This window comes from Mustela lutreola, chromosome 3, assembly GCF_030435805.1.
Source record: "Mustela lutreola isolate mMusLut2 chromosome 3, mMusLut2.pri, whole genome shotgun sequence".
NCBI lineage: Eukaryota > Metazoa > Chordata > Mammalia > Carnivora > Mustelidae > Mustela > Mustela lutreola.
The window spans coordinates 29,863,534-29,888,312 of NC_081292.1; the positions used below are offsets into that span (position 1 = coordinate 29,863,534).

The 24,779-nt window shown below is 32.3% G+C and overlaps 1 protein-coding gene across 2 annotated transcripts in view; it reads right to left on the reverse strand.

The window, feature by feature from the left end:
• Window positions 1–24,779, reverse strand: part of EMC2 (ER membrane protein complex subunit 2) — a 46,721-nt gene that overhangs the window by 3,717 nt on the left and 18,225 nt on the right. The window contains exons 6-12 of one of the 2 annotated variants that reach the window (XM_059165774.1): window positions 18,789–18,874; window positions 18,580–18,639; window positions 12,811–12,892; window positions 11,902–12,012; window positions 9,640–9,744; window positions 668–755; window positions 360–512 (exon numbers count right to left, since the gene is read on the reverse strand). In XM_059165774.1, coding sequence (XP_059021757.1) covers window positions 669–755; window positions 9,640–9,744; window positions 11,902–12,012; window positions 12,811–12,892; window positions 18,580–18,639; window positions 18,789–18,874 — 531 coding nt within the window. In that variant the 3' untranslated portion in view covers window positions 360–512; window position 668. Of the gene's footprint in view, window positions 1–359; window positions 513–667; window positions 756–9,639; window positions 9,745–11,901; window positions 12,013–12,810; window positions 12,893–18,579; window positions 18,640–18,788; window positions 18,875–24,779 lie in introns of those variants that run through there. The other variant, XM_059165775.1, reaches the window with a different exon arrangement.

Consider the following 24,779-nt stretch of genomic DNA (forward strand, 5'->3'; position numbering starts at 1 on the left):
TACTTAAATGTTCAATAAATAACTTTCATAAAGGTTATAGCATTATAACATAACCTTAAAGCTTTTTATAAGTAAAAATCTCAATTATGTCCTATAGCAACACAAAAATTTTACAGAGTTATTACTGAACATTATTAAGAAAGATTTATCAGAGTAACATTACAGGACATAAAACAACAGCCTACTGGAATGCACAGCAAAAATCTTGACACTATAAAGAGATAATCTGCCAACATTTTCCTTGTCAGCAACGCATGCTATGTATTTCTTATCACAAACAAAAAAGAACTGACTAGAAACTGAATTCTAAAAAATATATCACTATTTGAGTGTAACAAAAAGAATCTAGAATCTTCAGATGCAAGTTTAATAAATCACATGATTTATTTATGGGATTTCTACATCAGGTTGTGGTTTAAAAGAAGTTATATATGTGTGATATGAAGAGAATGATGTACAATCAATATGAATCTTATTAAATCTCTCTTCCGTGGACTTTCTCCATCTTCCTGCTTAGGAATAAAAGGCATTTTTAGGTTTATATAAACATTCTTTACAATTGCCCTCTTAACAAAAAATTAGTATATAAATAGCACTAGGCATTTAGTAAATAAGTCATAGGCCAGTAAGTTCAATTGTGCAGTTGTGAAATGTAAGAGTTTGAAACCTTAAGACTGGGTGATCTGCAGTGTTTCCAACATGTCTTCGACTGCCTTAAGAGAGTATTTGGTTTCCTTCTTACTTCGACCTGCAAACTGTTTTAAAAAAAAAAATGCAATTAGGTTCAATTTCATGGCAAGTTCAAAATCACAATCTTACCTTCACTTTGCTAACGAGAGTTAACTTTATCTATTTTATCACTAGCATGGAATCAAATATCTTTTCTTCAATAAAACAGGACTTGGGTTTTATTCTTTGCTTTTATTTCCCTTATCTCCAGAGACCTATCTAGAAAAATATTGCTACAGCCAATGTCAGAGAAATTTTTGCCTGTGCTCTCTTCTAGGATTTTTATGGTTTCAGGTCTCACGTTCAGGTCTTTAATGCTTTTTGAGTTTACTTTTCTGTATGGTGTAAGAAAATGGGCCCATCCCATTCTTTTGCATGTGGCTGACCAGTTTTCCCAACACCATTTTGTTGAAAGGTTTGTCTTTTCCCATTGCATATTCTTGCCTCTTCTGGTAAAGATTAATTAACCATATAAACATGGATTTGTTTCTGGGCTCTCTATCCTGTTCCACTGATATACGTGTCTATTTTTATACCAGTATCATACTGTTTTGATTACTAAAGCTTTGTAATATAACTTGAAATCTGGAATTGTGATACCTCCAGCTTTTTTTGTTGTTTGTTTTTCAAGATTACTTTGGCTATTCAGGGTCTTTCATGGTTCCATAAAAATTTAGGATTATTTGTTCTAGTTCTGTGAACAATACTGTTGGTATGTTGATAGGGACTGAATAAATCTGCAGTCTGCTTTGGGGCATCATGCACCTTTTAACAATTACTATTCTCCCAACCCATGAGTATGGAATATTCTTCTATTTTGCTTGTATTGTCTTGAATTTCTTTTACCAATGCTCTATATTTGGGGTTTACATTTTCATTAAGTAGTGTGGTAACTTACAAAAACATAAATTTGATTTTAAAACTATCTACTTTTGACTAGAAAATTTTTATGAAATAAAAAGCATAATTTATAAGTGAAATTTATATTTCTGTAGAAATGTGAATCATTTATACTTCTTCTAAACAAATGTTTACAATTTCAACTAAAGTAAAATGTAAATGTAATTTCTATTAAATATTTTAAAGTTGCACATCTCTAAAATTTAAAGTCAGTCACAATCTTTAAAATTTTTCTGTAATTATGAGTTGACAAGATAGGTTTCTACAGTAAAGAACTGTCAAATAAAACTCTACGCTACATATTAAAATGAGGTAAACATGTTTTGAAATATGATTTCTAATTTATGAAGTTGTAATTTATTTTATAAAACCAAGCTGGGATTGGCTTTTATACTGAAAACAAAATACAATGGATTAAAAATGGTATCTTTGCATATTTAAAAGCCAAATTCATGGCATACTAAATATAGTGCACATAATCAGTAAGAAAAACACTGCTGAACATCCTATGATGATTTTAAAATGGGTTTTCTAATTAGACTGACTATTCTCATCATTTATCAGTTTGACTGAATATTATAGATTTACTAAATAACTGTTCCTTATGCAGTTAAGAGAAGGTTTATTATGAAAATATCTATATTCCCAAAGGCCCTGGTTAAAGTATTGATTAACTTTTGCTATTAGCAAAATATAGTATTTTCAAAATAACATCTAAGCACTCAATACATTTTCTAGTGACTGATCTTCCCTGCAAATACCAATGCTGTCTTAAGCACTTAGCAACTGATTTATGATGTGTTCCTTCTCTTTTGTAATTAACTTAATTTGGCAAACTTCTCATGACCTGTTGAGAAAGATTAAGTGATCAAGCACAGGTAAAATCACAGAAGCAACAGACTTCAGGAATTGGTAACCTGCCTCTGACCTTTCTGGCTACAGGTTAACATTATGATTCTCCTACTTCCTACACCATTAGCTTCTATGGTTGACTCTTGATTTGATAGAGTAAATAAAGGAGATTTCTAGAAGAAATGCCAGGGGAAGAGAAAAGCTTTTCATAAGAATCAAGATCACTTTACCCTTCACAAAACATTACTAATTCAAGGAATTCAGATGCTAAATATGTAATTCATAATAATAAAATACAGTCAATAACAACACAACATTTAAAACTCTGCCTTTTCATAATTTTCCAAGATGACCAAAGGATGTGGGGTGTGTTATTACTACTATCCAGCTGGTAAATTCACTTTCACAAGGACTTACCAAGAACAGAAAGCCCTTTCTTTTACTACTGCTTATCCAAAGTAAACAGGAATGGTCCTAATCAGATACTTAAAGGTCTAATTCTAAGAAAAAGCTTTGATGGTTCTGAGCAAAATAGGATACCACATAGTGACATTTACTCCAATATTTTAATTAGCAAAACAGAATAATGAAAATTTTCTGTAGAGCTGAAGTCATAACCAGAATTTTAAAATACAGTACTTTTCTTGATTTGTTCTTAAACATAATAGTAGTAGATATAATCTGTAATTTTTTTAATTAGCAAATTTTTAAAAATCACCTAAGATTGTCAACACTACTGACAACCAGTGCAGTTTAGAATAAACCAAACTTATTTGTGTCAGAACAAATAAAAGGAAAGTTGGAAATATAAATCTATCACTTCAAATTTTGTCTGACATGCAATTATTTTGTCTATTCCAGAATTATACGGCAATTTAACTGATTAAGCCGGAATCCTATTTTTCCCTCAAATCATGATTTAATTTTCCATTTCCCAAAAGGATAGTAACAGAATCACCTCTGCAATCATAAATAACATATGGATTGCTAGCACGGACAAATTTAACAGTGTACTAAAGAAGCATTTATCTGGAAAATTATTGTGAGTAGGTTCACATTAAAGTTTTTCATGAGCATTAATCAAACTTGCCTGCCTATACTGAACATGCTAAACCAATTACCTAATTGAAGAGCAAGTAGTAGCCATATTCTGTTTCATTATTAAGTAGAAAGAAAGAAGAAAAACCAGTTCTTAAAATCTCATTTTCTCTAATTTACAAATGCTTAGAAAAACATTACAATAAGAAGTATTTATAATATACTTTATACTTGTTTATATGCCTAGACATGAGTCATAAAACTATCAATTAGATCCCAGAGATTTACCTAATTACTAAAATGTCAATCTCTGAAAGTTGTACTTTCCACATTAATCACAAATCCTGCATTTTTGTTTTCATACAGTTAGATTTTACTTAAATAAATTCTTCTTTCATAACTCGCTATGGATCCTAAAGAAAACTCACCAGAAAGCACACTCAAATAATAAAAACTTATTTATCACATTCAAAGATCAATAATTTATCCACTGTGATAAGTGGGAGAAATTGGGCTACAATTTACCTTTGCATAATTTGTGGAAAATAATATGGGTGGACGAAGTACTAGGATAAATAAATTGGAACAGGGAATGGATGAATTTCAGAAACATTATACTGAGTGAAAGAAGCCAGGCACAAAAGAGTACATAACCTATGATCTCATTTATATAAAATTCTAGTACAGGCAAAACTAATTTATAGTGATAAAAATCATATCAGTCCTGGTCTGCAATGTCAGGACGGACTGACTACAGAGTGGCAGAAGGGACTTCCTACAGTGACCAAAATGCTGCATATCTTGAATGGGGTGATGGTGAGAAAGAAGTATATATTTGTCAGAACTCAACTGTGCATTTAAAACCTGTGCACGTTATTGTCTATAAATCATCCCTCAATAAAGCAGATAAAGAGAAAAAGGCAAAAATAAATGAAAACAGGAGGTGGAACTATAGAGCTTTACAGTAGTGTAATAAATTGCCAAATGACCACATATTTCTCTTCCCATTAAAAGGTGAAGTATTACATCCCCTGAATCTGGGATGACCATGTGACTTGCTTTTGCTCAATGGAAAATTAGCTCTATGTGACACAGAAACTCAAAAAGGAGCTTGCCTGTTTGCTACTCTTGGAACTCTGAGACCACCACATGAGTTAAGTCCAAGCTAGGCTGCCAAATGAGAAACACAAAAGCCCAGCACTCCAAGCTGACAGTCAAAGTCAGATATTTAAGTAAGGCCATCAACCACCAGCATAACCATTGCAGAAACATAAATAAGCCCAGTTGAGACGAACAGAATTACTCAACTTAGCCCAAGCCAAACAGCATACCTATAGAATCAAACATAAATAAGTTGTTATTTTAACTCACTAAGTTAGCAAAAGGTAACGAATAAAAGTATTTATGGAATCTGATTCACAGAAAGAACCCAGAGCCTCTACAGAAAAAGCACAGAATATACAAGTTTTAAAAGCACAAAGAAACTTTATTTAAAACCTGTTACTGGTGCCTAAGGGCAAGTAAATTTGGCATGATGGGTTTAGCTGAGGAGTATTGGTGTTGCTATAGAGAAACCTAACAAGACCAACTGAGAGATGTGCCGTCTTCCTGCAGTGGTATCTAAAATGACAGAAACTGGCAAAAGTTCTTTCTTCGATCCTTTCCTATAGAGTCAAGAGAAGACAAATCATATCTTCAGTAAAGATGTGCAAAACATCGCTGTGGACTAAGGAGTTTCTGATACAAAACTCAAATACTGAAGAGTACCAGTGACACTCTTAGAGCTCCTTCCAAAGAACACTGAGACTTTATAAAATAAGTGTAAAAGAATGGATCTAGTTAAGGCAAGATTTAAAAAAAAAAAAAAGGAACAGCAGGGAGGTAAATGGCAGGGAGGGTACTAAAGAACAAGGCTTAGACCTATGAACAATGGTTTAAAATACTAAAATGATAGGTTCATGTCCCGTGATAAGGTGCATCTCAAAAGGCAGGGAAGGGTGTACTTGTCTGTCCTTGTATTACTGAAGAGACCGGGAGAAAGGAAAACAAAACTAAACTCTGAATTTAGATACTGAATAGACCTTTAAATCTGAAATGAAAAGAGAAAACAAGTGAGGGTAGATGATCAATCGTTCACATGAGAAAATAACTGAGAAGAGAGTGAAAAACTGCATTTATAGCTGCAGACATTTATATCTGACATTCCTTTAGTGAAAATTATCCCTCAGAAACTTCTAGTGTGTCCATCTTGCAGATGAAAGGCTAGGCCCAGAGATAGTATATAATTTATCCAAAATCACATAAATAATAAATGTCAGAATATGATCTCTCTGATATGAGGAATTTGAGAGGCAGGGCGGGTGGTCATGGGGGGTAGGGAGGGAAAAATGAAACAAAGATGGGACCGCAGAGGGAGACAAACCCTAAGAGCCTCTTAACCTAAGGAAACAAAGTGAGGGTTGCTGGGGGTTGGAGCGCGGAGGGATAGGATGGCTGGGTTATGGACACTGGGGAGGGTATGTGCTATGGTGAGTGCTATGAATTATGTAAGCTTGATGATTCAAAGACAGGTAGCCTGGGGCACATAATACATTATATGTTAATAAAAATAAATAAATTTTTTAAAAAAGAAACTTAATAATAATAGTAGTAGTAGTAGTAGTAGTAATAAGTGTCAGAGTCAAACTCTGAACATAGACAATATGGATCCAGCATTTGTATTTTTCTCTTAACTCCTACACGGTAATACTAACTTCCACACATGGGACCCATGACAGAATACAGAAATGGACAGAAATTCTCTAGATTGCTACTTAGGGGAAAACTGACCCTTATTTCTCTTCCTACATAGAAATCAATTCCAAATGGGCTGTAGATCTAAATACAAAAAGTAGAAGGAAAAAACCTCTAAAGACACACAAAATTATCTGTATGACTATGAGTAGCAACTGACCTCTTAAACAATACAAAACATTATTAAAGAATATAAATGATATTTCATTTATATTCCATTAAAGAATATAAATGATATTTCACTTTAGAACTTTCATACATCAATATCATTTGAGAGAAATAGCAAATAAGAAGGTAAAGAAATTTACTGCACATATAACAAAAAGCTCATAATCAGAAAACTGAAAAAATAAAAAGTCATAAACCCATTAAAAAGAGACTTCATGAAAGATATATCCAAATAGCTAATAAACATATGAAAAAATGTTCAATCTCACTGGTCATCAGGGAGATGCAAAATGAAACTACAAGATACTATACATACTCCAGAATGGCTGTAATTATAAAAACTGATAGGACCAAATATTGATAAAGATGTGGAACTACAAGAACTACCAAACATGGCTGGTGAGACTATAAACAACTAATATGGAAAACAAATTATGACCCAGTATTTCCACTCAAAGGTATACACCCATTAGAAGTACATCTATACCAAAAGACTACACAGCAACATTCAATGTAGTATTGTTCAAAATAGTCCCAAACAAAAGTAACCCAAATGCCTATCAACAACTGACTAAACTGTAGTATGTTCATACAATAGACTATAGTACAATGAAAATGAATGAACTACGGACACAAAGAGGGATAAATAAACATAACAATGAAATAGAGTAACCAAAAATGAATATACTATGATACCATAATCAAAAATAAGCCAAGACTATGGGATTATCAATCAACACTCTTGAGGTTAACAGAAACAGAAATTAAGAGGATGAACTATGAGGGCTCTGGAGTACTGTAATGTTTCTATTTCTTGACCTGGGTATATTTACCTCATATAATTCATTAAAATGTATATTTATGACTTGGATTCTTTTTTCTATGCATGTTGTAATAAAAACTGATTTTAAAAATATATTCATGCCATGTCAAAAAAAGCACTCTCTGACCTGCTAATTGTTTCTCAAAAATAGCTTAAAAAACAAGGATGTAGCCTGTAAACCATTACATTAGTTTTTATTATTTATTATAACATTTATTTATTATCTAAGTCTTATCTTTAAAACACACACACACATAAAGACACACTCTAGACCTATTACGTGTAGAACCCTACTATAATCTATGCTATCTCAAAGTAAATGTATTTGAAGAAGCACAGCCTAGCTGTTTATAAATATTGTGACTCACAATATGCCAACAGAACTAATATCCTCAATTATATATAATAAAAATACATTAAAGTGACTTTAAATAATGTGATCATGTGGAAATTAAATTTTTTTAATCTCCCCAACCTTCTCCAATCAAGAGCACAAAAACAAAAGAAACAGTACCAAAAACAAAATAACAGAAAACAAGCCTAAAGAGAACATCTTCAAAAAAACTACACTAGAGGTAATCCTCCCAAACCCTGTAATGTGGATTTTATCACCAACAGTGACAATATCTACAAAAGATTGACGACTGTATGATAGGAGTATGTATGGTAGGATGTACAACCTAGTCCTCTACAAGCCACAGAAATGAAAATAGTATGAACTGATGACTCTGCAAATGGCCTGCAAAGCCAGGACAGTCTCAAAGCTCTAAATCAAATACGAGGTTAAACAAGTCTACAACCTCAAAATCTCTAATATGTTCAGCAAACACCCTCTTCCAGGAGGGAAAAAACCTCACAGTGAAGAATAATCACCAGAAACTGAAACCAAACCGAACAGGGCAGAAACACTAGGGGTAAAAAAGCAAGATGGTTCAGATAAGAGAAAGGAGTAGATAAGAGGAAGATAGGGGTGTCCACAGGCTGCAAATCCCAGAATAAAATAAATAAAACTAACAACAAAATGCAACATTTCAAGCTGAGAGCAACACCTCAAAATTCAAGATCTACAGAGATCCAAGAGTAGAACAGAAGGCAGAAGACAAAATCTTTCTGAACCAGACTAATTCTGAGAAAGACCATGCATACAGAAAGGTCATATTTAGCTTCTCTAAAACAAAATGGAAGCCATAAAAAGACAAGCTGGGAAAGTTATCCTATCTCTGACGCCCTCACTCCAAACCCCCCCCACAATAAAAACTATCTGATTTAAACAAGGAGAACAGCAACAACAAAAAGAGAATACAGATTAACTCCATAAAAAAATTAATACAGAAGGAAAAAAAAGAAAAGAACAAAAAAGATCTGAAAGAAAATGAATGACAATGTAAAGAGGTGAGAAAGGAAATCCAATAAACTTATAATTAGAGACGTGGGAAAAAAACTTAGGCTAACAAAAAATATTTAACACAAAAGCAACTCTTTGCAGATTAAAAGAGGATTAAATTTACATATTAAATGGGTTTATTGTATATTTGGGAAAATTGACCCAATAACAATCAATAAAACATACTGTAGTAAAACTACTGAATTTTAATGATAAAGAAAAAATTCCTTTGGACATCGAGACAAAAAGTCTAAGTCACTCAGGGAAAGAAAATCAGGGCAGAATAAGACTTCTTAACAACAGTATCTTATCCTAAAACACAATGAAACAGTACGTTTAAGATACTTAAGTAAATATAAGCCAAAGGTTGTATAAAAAGCCAACATTATCCCTCAAATATAAAGACTACAGAGAGACAATTCTATCAACATGCAGTCTCTCAAGAATCTCCCAGCGACAAGCTTCAAAAAACTGAGAAATGAGTGGAGAAGTTTCAGATAAGATCTGACACGTAAGCAGAGTACAAAAACTTTTTTATATAGTCTGGCTAGTTTACTTTTAGGCTTTTCTTCCTCCCTTTTAATTACCTGAGATACTCTAATTAATATATAACACACCTAAAATACACTGCACAATTTGTTTCTAAAATACACCGCACAATTTGTTTACCTTTTCTAGATTTTTAGAATCACTTTTTATTTGTCAAATGCTGACTACTGAAATTTCCAGATAGTAAGGCTATTTAAGGGATCTAATAGTAATGGACTGCTTTTGAAAAAAGAAAAAAATAAGTGATCCTACATGTTAGTTCTACACAGTTAAAATACATTAGATTAAGACCCAAAGGAATACAAGTTCAATGACAGACATTTGGCTTTGTTAATTTGCTGAAACAAAAACAATTAAGAAATATATTAACTAACCTATATAATATAAAACTATCAGTACTGACCTGATAAGCTCTGTTTATTTGACTAGCTGCCCAACTAGCATATTTCATGTTGTCCTTTTTTGTTTTTGCACTTGCTTTTGGATTAGAAGCAATATGACTCGCCGACTGAAAACAAAAAAGAAACATCAAAAACTAAATTCCTTTTTTCTAGCCAAGATAATAAAAAATAAAAAAATAAAAAATAAAAAACATGTAAGGCTCATATCTGCAAGGGATAGCAAAGAATACCAAAACAACTTTAAAAACAAAGTGGAATGAAATTAGTGTTTAAAAATGAAAACATAGTTTAAAATACAAAGTGACAAAAAGAGAAAGAGCATCTTAAATATCTAAATTAATTTTATTAGTTATCCACCACAACTCTTAAAGGTAAAATTAAATACTGTAGGATATCACTTAAATACTATAGGATATTGAAGGTCATTATTATTTTTTATTATGATTTCTAGTTCTTTATTACTGTATTGCTTCAGCTTTCCAATGTCAGAATTATAAAATTACTGAATATTAATGTAAGAAGGAATATCAAAAATAATTTAGTGCATTTTCCGACACTAACAGGTGAAAAAAAATTTAAGTCCATTAGTAGTGATTTGACTTGACCAAATCAAGTTATTTAGAGCTTTAAAAATAGAAAGAGATCCTCACTTCCAATCTAGTTCTTTTTTCACTTTACCAAGAGTTTCCACACTATGTTCCACAGCACCAGTTAGAATCACAGCAATTTGACAGATCCATTCTCTCCTTTTAAAAAATGTACTTAAACAAGGGATTGTTAATCTAGGATCCATGAAAGAATCTGTAAACCACCAAAATTATATACTAATTTTTAAGCATATATTATATTTCTGGGGAGAGGAAGATCTTTAATCTTGTGTTTAAATATATCTTATTCTTAAGAGGATTCATCTGTGTCATTATAAAAAAAAAAAAAAATCAAGTCTTTCTTTTATACCTAGCCTGTGTTACAGATTCTTTCCCACTCCTTCATCCTCTGGCAATGAGGATTTAGGAACTTACTGGCCCAAATCTTATTTTTAAAAGTCTATGCCTTTAATGTCACTTTTTTGGTATGAATTTTAGCAAATGAAGTAATTAAGAGAATGACTCTGCAATCAACCGACTGAGCTGATATCCCAGCTCAATCACTTAGTAAGTCTGTGTTCATCTTTTGACAAATTAACTAGACCACTGTGTCTTGGGTTCACTTTCTATGAAATGGTAGTAGTAACAGTATCTTTTCAAATAACTGATATAAGGAATTAATGATTTAAAATAAAAATAGAGTTCAAAACAATGCCCAGCACATAGTGTTATGTATAAAATATCATCACTAATCTACTGTTATTCATTTTTAAATTAGTCTTTCATTTATTTGATAAATAATATATTTATTATTATATACTATATATATATATATATACACTACTATACCACACCTCCAACCTACTACAATTGGCACTGGTAGATCCAGGAAAATTTTTGAAATTCCCTGAACTATTTTCTAATCACATTTTGTCATTCCTTTCCTAAAAATTATTTCATTTATATTTCTTCCTGCCTCTATTTCTACAATCAATTCTTTTTCACTGAGCCTCAACAAGATATTAATCGCAAAGTCCTTGAAAAGACCAGAATAAATTAAAATTTCAAAGAACGGGCCTATTAGAAAAAAGTTTTCTGGCTCTAGGAAGGGGCTCATTCTATGTATATTAAAGCTCTATTTCCCATAGCTCTTTTTCTAAGTTCATCACTTGGCACACATAAACCACAGAAATATTTACACGCTTCCCACAATTTCCAAGCTCTTTTTTGTACCATAGAAAAATTTTAATTTGAAAGTAGAGATTTTTTTTGCTAATGTCTTTTATTGCATACTTTAAAACTATGTCATACAATTATAATTTAAGGTAAGAAATACATATTGGGCATAAATCTAAGAATATCAAAACAATTAAGATACATAATATAGTTTTGTATCTGTTAGTATTTCATAAAAAACAGACTTAAATTTTGATAGCATAGAAAATATTTTAAATAATAATAAATAAAATAATTAATAATAAAATAATAAAATGTCAAATAGGATGTATTAACATTTAAAGATAAAACTGCCTTAAAACCTCTTGCTCATTTTTAACTAGAGGAAAAAAATATGCTTACCAATAAAAGACAAACAGAGGGAAGTGATTGGATGGGATATTTAATGGACTTTAAACGACAGAATTCATAAAATAACATTAAACATGCACCTCTACTCACCATGTAAAGCCCAAACAAAGCTCTCATATTTCTGTTGTTCAGTTTCAGTGCCTGTGCAAAATACTTTCTTGAAAGTTCGAGGTTTTCAAGTCCACCTTGGGTATATTTAACCTGTTAAAAATTGCAGAGTGCTGTAACCTGTTTATTTTACTACTCTGAAATACAGCACGTTTCATCATACCACGGGCATTAGTAACTGAAACAGATACTCTGTAAACAAATGCAAGATGTTAAAAGAATTCATCTTAAAGTTGATAAAGCTAAATTTTAAAGCATAACCTCCCTGAAAAACCTATTCTATGAACATTAAGATCACAGAGTATTTTTTTAAAACAAAATACTATCAATAAAAAAACCAATATAATTTCTTTTCAACTGCCTTGGTAATGCCTCACAACTTAATATTTTCTATTAGTAGCATTCTAAATCTATACTTACATACACTGAGTTGCCCTTTACTAGTCACCTTGACATTTATTATTAATGAAATGCTTCTAACCTTAGAGCATTCAGTTGTATTATAATTCTTAATAGTAAGATAAATACTTCCTACTTCCAAAAATACTGATCTTAGTATGAATGTCCTAGAATATAGATTTAAAAATCGCAATCACTGTAACGTCTCAAAAGTCATTAAATGGTAACAACTGTGGTTAGTTCTTAACTGGGAAAGAAAATACATAATTAAAAATACAAAGAATTTCACTGTTTTATGTAAGCGCTTTTATTTTTAAAGCCATATTCCCATTATAATATTAAAAATGTAAACTTTTACACCTACAGTTTTCATCAGATGTCTTACATATTTAAATATGTGCCTCATTTAAAGACATATTCTTAGTTCCAAAATAATACCTAACACCAACAAAAATAAAATCATGTACACCTGTTGTTTTTGAAAGCACTTACTTCAGCATACTGCTGACAGTATAAGTGGTTGTGTGGATTAGTCATCATTAGCTCCTCTAAACAAAAGGCTGCTTTAGCATAGCTGAAAAATATGAAGAGGAGAAATCAATTTTAAAAGTCAAATATATCATCTTAGCTAAAACAAAAATGATGAAAAATAATTTAAAACAATGCTTGAAAATAATTTTAAAACAATTTTAGTGTTGTTACACATTTTATTCCCAACATTTAAACAGCTTCATTAGTAAAATACTTGTTATGCTGAATTCTTTTTTTTTTTTTTAAAGATTTTATTTGACAGAGAGATCACAAGTAGGCAGAGAGGCAGGCGGAGAGAGAGAGGGAGAAGCAGGCTCCCCGCCTGACATGGGGCTCGATCCCAGGACCCTGAGATCATGACCTGAGCCGAAAGCAGAGGCTTAACTAACCCACTGAGCCACCCAGGCGCCCCGCTATGCTGAATTCTTAAATACAAATAACAAAGGCTTAAATTCTAAAGCAGCCTGTGAACAATCAGTAAATACTGCATTCTTAAAACTGGGTCTATTATGACTCCAAACATTATTCACAACACAGGCTTCACAAGCTTGGATCAGGTTACATATAAAATAACTTCAAGTCCACTGACTGCTGAATAAAATATTCAAATAACTAAAGCATAAAGAGGAAATAAACATTTTAAGTACCATCTATTCACAAAAATCCTTTATTGACACCTATCTACCAATATATTCTATTAAAAAGACCTTTCATTACTTGTCAATATGAAATTCTAATGAAGTTATAAATTTTTAAACCCATGAAAAATAGATCAAGTTAGTGGTTTTGATATGCACTCTACTAATATTTCATCATGTTAAAGAAACAAACATCCTGCTAAAAATCTGAGGAGAGGACTGCTACAAAGGGCTCTGGAAAAATGGTTTTATACCACATGACTGTAACTTCCCTCAATGTATAAGTTTAAAGTAATGTGAATATCGTCACTGTTTTTAGGATATCCTAAAGAACACAGGTGTTGCAAAATTTATTCCCAGTGAAAGGTGATGACAGTACCCAATAGAAAAAGGCTACCTACAGTTATTTTTGGATTTGTCACCAACATACAAAGCTACCTATCTTTGATATACTTTTCAAAATATACATGCTGCAGTTTCACATACGTATACAAAATAATAGCTAACTTGTATTATGTGCTCATTATGTATCATAAACTTTCTCTAGGTGTATTATATGTATTAATTCAATTCTATCAAAACCCTAAGAAGTAGGAAATTATCACCATTTTAGGTTGGTAAGGCAAAGAGATGCAAACTGAAACCTAGGTTATGCCACTCCAAACAGCCTACTCTTAACCACTATGCATACTGCCTCCATGCACTATACACAATGAAAACTGTGGTGATGATGTAGTGAAGAAGAGGTTAGTGGTAACATAAGACCAGGTACAACAATCAAACCCCAAGGGCCAGGGAAACCAAAAACACCCTCTAGATTACCAAAAGTCATAGCATTTTATATATATATATGTATGTATATATATATATATATATATATATATATATATATATATATACTGTTATCAAGGATCATACAGCTATTTAGCCTTTTTCATTTTTATACCCCAAACCTAGCAGTGGTTCCTGACATGTGATAGGTAATATAATAAATGACTAAACAAATGACTGAATAAATGTCTAGAACAAAAGTATTATAACTACATATTTAATATCTATTTATCATTCTATAAGAAAGCGATCTCTACCTTAAACACTCAATTTTAAAAAGACAGTTCCTTCTAAATAATTTTGTTTTACTAAGATGACACAAAAATTCATGTTAATGCAAAGAATAAATGTTCTCACAGATTTAAAAGGGCTGAGCACGACTGTGACTGGTTTTTATACAACATAAAGTAGGATAAAATAGGCAGGTATGAGTTTCTACTGAAAAATAAATGTCAAAAGTATTTTTCTCAGAAATTATTTAGTATCACATACAGAAGAGGATCCCTTCCCCCAATCTTACAAAGTCTAAAATCAAACTAATTTTGTGGATAAAGTATAGAATCAAATACACTTAGAGCTAAAAGGAGCAGAAGATGATCCAATACAATTTTCTCAAGAGAGGTTCATGCAAGAGCATTTAAATCATATGGAAAGTGACCTGAGTGACCATTTTCTCAATTCTCCCCAAAATGATACATAGCTCATTGCATTCCAAATGCATAAAAAAGTTAATTCATCACATACAGTGACTCAGTGATTAGAGAATTAAAATGATTTGAATCTACTTAAAATAACTACTAGTATTAGTATGTTAGAGTCAATAACTAAAGAAAGTTTCAAAGTTCTGTTCCTCACAAAACATTTGTATAGGTTACATATCTACTCCTACATTGCTTTTATCAACAGTATGATTTTTCCTTATAGAATTTTGATAATTCTATTTAGTATTGAATTTCATAATGAGGCTGCACCTACAAAAAGGAACCAGAGTCACAGTCATTATTAATTTATATTAATAATGCCCTTCCTGATATAACATCTAGTTTTAACTGTAAGTAAAGTAAAAAAAAAAATTAAGTGTTTTTGTTCAAAATACCTATCTTTGTTTATAATACATATCGGTAGTACTAATATATATATTTTTACTAATTTTTTATATTTAGAACAAGTAAAATGTCTTAATATGGTCAACTACTATGATACATATCACTGCAGTCACAAAATAGAAACTAGAATTTATAAATCAGAAGCAAACTTAAATAAAGGAAACAAAGATATTTAAAAGAAAGCACATGGCAGAATTCTATATCTTCTTTAATCTCTGTAAGGACAATGAGCAGGCTTATATGAACATTCTACTTTGGAAATTTATTTGGAGTAGAAATTCTAGACCTATAGTAGCAATGCTGCCTGTGATCTATTATATTTAAAAGAGCTTACTTCTATTGGCTCCTATGCAAAAAGAATGCCAAAATGATAAATATATCTTGCAACTCCGAAATTGCTACAATTTGCCACTGTGCCCACAAAACTAACATCCCACAGTAACTTACCTCCTCCACCAAAAACAAACAGTAAAACGAAAAAAACCCTACCTACTACAATGACTTGCCCAAATAGGTTAAATGAATTAAATGAAGAGATTCTGATTTTCATACAGTTTCAAAAAATCTGGAGATCTTTATTTCCACTCACCCTAAACCTGGATATTTCCTCTGTGTTCGAAAAAATAAATAGTGATTTTATAAATAACTAGCTTCAAAACCAAAAAGAGTTCTTCAATACAAGATAAAAGGGGAGGATGAACACAATTATCATTTTCCCTAGAAGGAAATTACTTTTCAGGTGCTTTTCTGTCTTTGTATTTCTTGGTTTCTTGGGATTTTTCAGTTCATTCCTCTTAAGTATACATTCAACTCTATCTCAGTGAACTGTTTAGCGACTCAAAATAAAGCAAAACAATGCGGCCATTACAAGGTGAAGCAAATAATAAATTTAAGTATAGCCTAAAAATAAAGTACAGCCTATTTTAGAATTAAATACAGAACTATTAGGAACATATGCCAAAAAATAAAACTGAGAAAGAAAAAAGAAAACAGAGGTGATATATTTATGTAGTTCTTACAGGACGTAAAGCAATAAAAACTGATATATCTGACTATATAAAAATATGAAGTTTCTATAAGTTAAAAACTCAATATTAAAAAGATATATAACAAGGATATATTCTTGACAAAGTTTCCTATCACTTATATAAAAAGCTATTAAAAATTTTTACAGAGTTGTAACCAATTTTCACCTCTCAAAACTTACAAAGACTAAAAAAAAAGAACGACAGCATCCAGTGTTAAGGGTATGCTAATAATTGCAGATGTGAGAGGAAACTGATATTACCTTTCCACTGAAGAACTAGAAATGATTTATCAAAATCACTAAAAACGTGCATATCGTTTAATCAAATAATTCTACTTCTAAGAATCTAGTCCAAGGAAATAAAATAATTAATATAGAATTATAGTAAAAATGAAAAAAGAAAAAAAACAAACTTTCTATTCTCCTAGGAAACTGATTAAGAATTACTAGAGTATATTAATAAGATGGAATAATATAAAGCCATTAAAATCACACCATGAAATATTTATTGTGATGGGAATGTGTGTCAAAACATAACTTAGTGAAAACCATAAGCTATAAAAAAAATAATTCTATCTTAGGTTTCTGTTTCAAGAAGTACTGAAGAAAAAATATATAAATTGTAGATAAGATGATGCAACTATACTAATTTGGTCTTTACTCTTTACTGTGTTTTCCAAATTATCATTAGGTATTTCTTTAATTAAAAAAATTCCTTGATTAATCTGAAATGCTTTTAAAGCTTTTAATCACAACATCTTCAAAAGGTTCAAAAACACTTCAAGTAACTGTCATCTGTTTTAGGGACAAAATAAAACTAATGTTAATTGTTTTATGCACTCCCAAAATTCAATTTCATGTTATTTAAATTATATGCTATATACTTTAGAAATGTTGACTTTAAAGCTATGAAAAATAGAATACCTGAAATTAACAAAGAAATGTATGGTAACTACACCAGAATAAAAATGAAAATAAATTTTGCAAAAAAGTTATGAAAAATGGAAACATTACCATTTAAGCCAAATGCACTACCCTCTCACATACATAAGAGAATCCTGAGTACGTTTACATATGTGATCATATAACCATACATACATCTATATGAACATGATTCAGGAAATAATTTCGTAATGGGAAAAAAAAAAGAAAGATTTTGACAGCCAGAGCACAGAAGAGAACTGAAGAATGGTTCCCAGAATACAGTACACATTCATTAAATCGCTGCTATTACTTTAGGTTTTACTAGAAATATGCAGATAACTACCTTAATTCTCCATTTCACATTACACATAAAGCCCTCGGCAAAGGTAAGACATAGTATCTTTATTCTATCTTATTTCCTGTGTCAGCTATTTGTAGTATGAGAAAGACGTTAACTATTCATACACAGTAAGAATATGCACATAAGAATCTGATTCTATTCCCTCAGAAAGAAGAAACGAAACAATGTGATATACTTCAGATTCAGAACTAAGGGAAAAAAGAAAAAAATCCTGCCTGTAGATGGAGGTTAGCATTAATGCTGCACTATTAGAAAACTTGCACTAAGACAAGGCTAATCCTCTCACACTGGGATTTCCTCCTGTCACTGCATCAATAAAAAAGCTAACAAAAACATTAAATATCCAATAAGCAAGTTCCTACAGCATTCAACATTCTTGATTGTTCTTGGTCTTTTGCCCAGGCAACAGAATGCTTCTACTTTGGAAGAGCTGATTCTCTTAATACTAAGGCTAATAAATGCATACAATTGACAGAATTTTTAAAACAGCAGGGAGTATAATACTCTTTGTATATTAGAACAATTTAGACTCTAAAAATTCACAATTTTGAATCACTAAAAATAGCCATATCTATTTTTCTAATGCAGGCCTTTCTACTCCCAAAGAATCCATCTGTATTTGGAAAGAAAAATTTCTCAAAAATAATTTAGCAAAACACAAATGACCTAATTAAAGCAATTCACATATTATAATCAACCAATAAACTGATGATTTATTTTCATTCATTTTGTTCATTTAAAATGACACGATTCATAACCTCTCTCCAATCTTTCAGTAACTATGTCTTCTGAATTTATAAAATAGTGATAAAAACTGCACTCCTAATAAAATTTACGACTTACTCATGCTCATTGATATAAAGTTCTGCAAGTTCATGCCAGGCTTCTTGGTCCCCAACAAATCTGGTGAGAGGAAAGGGAGAAAAAAAAGTGTGTAGATATTCTGTAAATGAACAGCATGGAGGCAAAAAGGAAAATCAAATGCAAATTCCATTTTAATTAAAAAAGATTTATCAGAATAACAAAACACAATCCTCTTGTAAGACACTCACTGTTCCAGATACTCATTCAGTTCCCGAATGGCCTCCACATTTTTCCCCTGGGCTTTTCGAATGGCAATCTTACGCTTTCTTGCAGCCTATAGGTTGACATTAATAAAGGATTAGGCCCTCACGATTCCCTGGGTTTTTGTAAAGAAGGTAATTTGACTGTGCAAATTATTATCTCAATGCCAGTGAAATTCCATTGTAGAACTACTGCTTAGTGGGAGTTTATAAACATACCCCATGACATCCCACTGGGGAATTCAAACATTGCTTTAACAATCACATATGCTTTACTTTTGATGTACACAATGTATGCATCATTTCATTCAAATAAATAACCATCCAGATTCTGATAATTACAAGCCAGCAGGGAATCCTAATCTTTACTCAGCCTAAAGTCCTTTAATCTGTCTCATTCATAAGATTTGTATGTTAAGAGATAGAGGGATAGTGGAGATTAGGGGGGGGAAAAAAAAATCTCACCATGGCCACTTGAATGTCATTATAAAATCTAGCTCCTGATAACTTTTTTCAGTTTTAAGAGAAAAATATACCTGTAAACTTTTCAAGAATAACTCTGGACCTGAAAAAAAAATTTTATAAATAGACAAAACACTTAAACTTATATTTTAAAGTTTTTAAAATGATAAATACAAATATCAGTGTCATTTAGTTATGCATTCATCAAATATGTACTGAATATCTGTTTGACAGGTACTGTGCTAAACAATGAAAATATGAGGATAAAAAAAGAATAGATAATTTCTCGTGAGAGTCTCAAGAGAAGAAGACACATCAAATAAAAAGACAATGATAGAGATATCTAGGGTGTCAAAGCAACACGGAGGAGAGCCTAATACAGGCTGTGGCAGAATGGAGGAGGTATAAGGGCTAGAAGCAAAGAGGGCCCCAGATGTGATACCTGTACTGAAACAGAAAGAACAAGCAGACATTAAAAAAACAAAAGAGAGAATTGTGTGAAGAAAAGGGCATAAAATGGAGGAACACAGAACAAAGGCAAAGAAGACAGCAACAGTGTGTAATCAAGACTATCCACTTTAGGATGCAGTTAACGGACTGGAGGGGCACCATATCAATATTAAATTTCTATCTCTTTCATCTCTGTTTAATTCAGTGCAGATAGCTAAGCAATAAAACAAATAAAAGCCATAGCCAAGTTAAGTTTATTAATTATGAACATGGTTGTTATTGTTTTATATAATACACACTTCACGAAATGCAGACAAGGGAAGTAAAATGAATGGGGCCTCTTTAGACAAATGGAACTACCTGTCTTGGGTGAAAAGGGTGGGGATTTTGCGCTGAAGAAGTGAAAAGTCAAAAAATTAGAATCAAGAGACTCCCAATAAACAAGACCAAGAGTGGTGTTTATAACAAGGATAACAACATTTTGGCAATAAAAAATGAAATGTGTCAAAAATGTATATCCTTGATTATTCAGCTCATGCCAAAGGCCTATCACAATGCCTGCCAAATGGTAGGTACTCAAACATTTTTGGATTAATTTCACTATGTATAACAATGAAAGTGCCATAATAAATGTACTACTAAAAAGCCTCAAGAATTCAGAAAGTAGAAGAAAAGCTCTAAAAGTAACTCAATCCTAAAGACTTTAAAAAGAATATTGGATTTCAAATGAGAGCCTTCTCCCAAGTCTTTCTGAAAATAGGTGGATAAATTAACATATAATTTCAATTAAATATAATAAATATAAATTAAATATATGATATAAATTAAGAAACTAATTTCTTTTGGATATATCATATCTAATTTCACCAATCCAATATCATCTGAAATGTATCTGACTCTTTATTCCTTTCATTTATGATACTACTACTACTACTTCTTCTATAGACAACATGGTAGAACAGAGTCCACATTTTAAAATAAAAAAGACAAGATACAAATCCCTACTCTTGGCACTTACCAGCTTTCTAACCAAAGGCGAAAATACTACCGCATCTGACATAAGAACCAATTTTTATTTATCATGATAATTTTAAATGAGCATTAAGCAGGGATTTCATTTCTGGCCAAGATGGGATCAAATTTACCCCGTTGCCTAAACCAAAGAAAGAATTAGATTAAATATCTGAAATAATATTTAAGGCACAGGACACCAGACAACACAGAACAGTGATTCCTGAGAGGTTGGAAGCAAATGAGATGAGCCCTATTTTTATTGCCCTGGCTCACTGCTTTGAGAGAGCTTCAGGGTCCTGTGCAAGAAGAGAAAATCAGGTTGAGTAAAGTGAGCTCTGTGAGTTGAGGAAAAGGAGCTGAGAGCCAGGAAGATCAAAGGCTAAAGTTTGTAGACACAGCATGAGAGAAGAAAGAATACAGAAAAAAAACCTCTATACTTCCCCTGATTCTCAAGGGCTTCCCTTGATTACTCAGCTTTGTATTGATCAGTGCATGTGTGTGAAAAAACTATCCAAAGCCAAGGAAAGAACCATCAGAAAGGTTTAAGCGGAAGTGTGTGGAGCTCACACAGGGCTCGGAATCTTGCATCTTCCTACCGACCAGACTGGAAAATGCCATGATTCCTGTAGCACTGGCAAGAGTATCCAGAAGGATGTAATGGGGAATAACTAGCTAGCCCTATAAGCATTTTCTGGACCTCTTTAACAGAGACCTAAAAGGATCAAATTGTTTTGCAGGTTTTTTTTTTTTTTTTAAGATTTTACTTATTTGACAGATACCACAAGTAGGCAGAGAGGCAGGCAGAGAGAGAGGAAGGGAAGCAGGCTCCCTGCTGAGCAGAGAGCCAGATGTGGGCTCAATCCCAGGACCCTGGGATCATGACCTGAGCCGAAGACAGAGGCCTTAACCCACTGAGCCACCCAGGTGCCCCTCAAGTAACTTAATTAACACCTCACAAGAAAGCTCAAGAACATCTTTTGGGAATATAAAAATGGAAAAAAGCAAAGTAAATTTTTGAAGATGATAGTTTTGTTCACTATTTTGACTCTGATGATGGTGTCACAGGTGCATCCAAACATAAAACTTAGCAAATTGCACACCCTACTTAAATATATATTCTTTAACAATTATTTATCATAATAGTTTTAAAATAGTATTAATTGGACTAAATGTTAAAGAGAGTCTTGAATATTTATCAATTTCTATTTATTTCTTTCTTATAGTTTTTTTCCTGTAAAATATGCCAATGTTCTGAATTTTTCTAAATGTCTTGTTTGGATCAAACTTTGCAAATGTCAGTTTAAGTCTTAAAAATGAAAACTGTTTCACATTTTATAAGTGATTTTAGTAACAGAGTTAGAATTCCTATTATAAAATATAAAATATTAATGCCACAAATCATCAAACTTGCTACATGCCTTCTGTAACCTTATGTACAACGGGGCTAGCCACCAATTCTTTCTGAAACTCTGGTCATATCTTAAAAAATAAACTACATGATTGGTGGGGGGAAGGGATACTACTTAGGAAAGGATTAAAGGATTAAGGTCTACCAGCAAAATACAGACTATGTCTCTCCCTACTGCAGATGCTGGGACCCAGAAAGAAACAGACCCTTGGCCAACAGAAGGAAAACAGTGTTCTGAGTTCTTTCAGGCATTCTAAAAGCATCTTCTCCCTTGCCACAGAGGCAATTACATCTAATTCTAAAACAAAATTTCAAATATTTGATAAATCACAATAGGCAGCTAACAATTCAAGGTAAAATCTGATCTTTCTGAAATATGAAATTCACCCAAAAAGACAGTAATTACCATACCTGCTTCTGAAAAGTAATCATTCAACAAGTATTCACTGAAGACCTACTATATGCTAGACATTAGTTCATGCAACAGACATATTTTCCCTCAAGGAACTTTCAAAGGAAGAAGAGCCTACTTATATTTTAAAAGCAAGCAAACAAAAACTGACTGGTGCTTAGGCAAGCTAAGGGATGAAAGCTCAGTGAGCCTAATTAAATATTTGATTTTCACAGGTTAATGACTAAAATTTTCACATTTGAGAGTTAACCTTCTAAAACCACTCATGGCTAAATAATTATAATTGTTTGTGTACTTTCACTGCAAAATATTCTTTCATCCATTCCCTATCCCTTCCAATTCCACTTGTCCTAGGTTTAGACTCTCATAATCTCTGGCCTAGGACAGGACAGCCTCCAAATTACAAATTATTTCAACTCTGCACCTCCTTCACTATCTCCCATATTATTAACAAAGTTATTTCTAAAAATATCTGGTGGTATTTCCCCAATCAAAATTTGACTACTGTCCATTTTTTTTTCTTTTTAGAGAGCACAAGCAAATATGTGAGAAAGGGGGTTGGGGCAGAGAGAGAGAGAATCTTAAGCAGGCTCCATGCTCAGAGCCTGATACAGGGCTTGACCACACAACCCTCAGATCATGACATGAGCCAAAATCAAGAGTTGGATGCCCAATGGACTGAGAGCCACCCAGGCACGCCATTCATTGTCCATTTTCCAAGAATAAAAATTAAATTCTGAAGTGTCAACATACCAGGTTGTGCACAAACATAGGTCATCTTGTTGCATCTCCAGTCACTTTGTACAATGAACCAATTCAGAGGTATAAAATATTGTTCCTCAGAACCCCAATTTTTCTCAAAGGTCAATGAGTAGAGAAGGGAGAGGTTAACTATGTAGAATACCAGAACCATGCCCTTTCTTCAATAAGACAGAAATAAAATTTCATTTGAAAAACATATTAAAGGAGGCAGTTCAGAAAGAAATACAAATGGCCTTTTAAGCATATTAAAAGATATTCAACATCACTCATAATGCAAATTGTAACAAGATGATGTTTTTTACCAATTACACTGGCAAAGGTTAAAAACAAAAAAGTTGATAATCTACCTTGCGGGAGGATGCAGGAGAAGCAGCACTCTCGTACATCACAGAAATGAATATGGATGGCTAGAAAGCCTTTGTGGAAGGAAATTTGGTGACATCTACCAAAATTTAAAATGCATGGACCTCCAGAATTAGATTCCAGAGTAGGAATCCAACGTATAAATGACATTCACTGCAACACTGTTCCTGGGAGGAAGATACCAAAATCAACCTAAGATTTCATCAAGGGGGACTTACTTCAAGAAATTGTTTTTCAACAAACTAGTTTTCATACATCACACAACACAACACTATACAGCTATTCAGAGGATGATCTAAGGATGTGCTAACATATACCATGATCTTTACAACGACTGCAAGGTAGAATATGCCACCATTTGCATTTCCAACAATGTTCTCTGTCAAAAGGGACACACATGCATACTTGTGTGCTCACAAGGGAAAAATCTCTGGAATACGTAAGAAATTGCTAACGATGTTTGCCTAAGTGAAGCAGGATCTGAGATCAGGAGTGAGAAGGAAGACTAATTTTTTCACCATACACTCTTTTGTATTGTTTGTAATTTTTAACACGGGTATGTATTATGTTTCCAAAAAATGTTTCACAATCTTTCAAAAACAGATGTTTTCCCCAAATATATTATTTTATATATAAATTTTCATATAAAGTCCATTTCGGCACCCTCCTTAAAGAAAATTCAAAAACTTCCTTTCTAATCACTTCATTCTTTCTTCGCTAGGTAGACTTTTTACTTAACTAGTGCCAAGGGTTCATTCATGAGATACGAAGACTTTCCCCGGTCCATCATCTTTGCTTCCTTTCAACCACATTCATCTTTCAAAGTTTGCAAGGCTCAAAAATTACACAGTAAGTGACTAAGAATTTAACAGTCTATTTTCAAAGTCCATAACCTATTCACTACATCATTCTGCATCCCTAACACAGTCAGCTGGTGTCTGATTTGTTCTACTATTTCTAGCACCAAGCACACTGTAAGCACTCAACAAATGTTTTTTTGGAGGATTAATAAGTGCATGGGAGAGGGAATGAGAGCTTCCTAAAGCCTGAATGAACAACCTCACTTCTATACAGATATCTAGAAACACAGAGGCACAAGACCAACAAC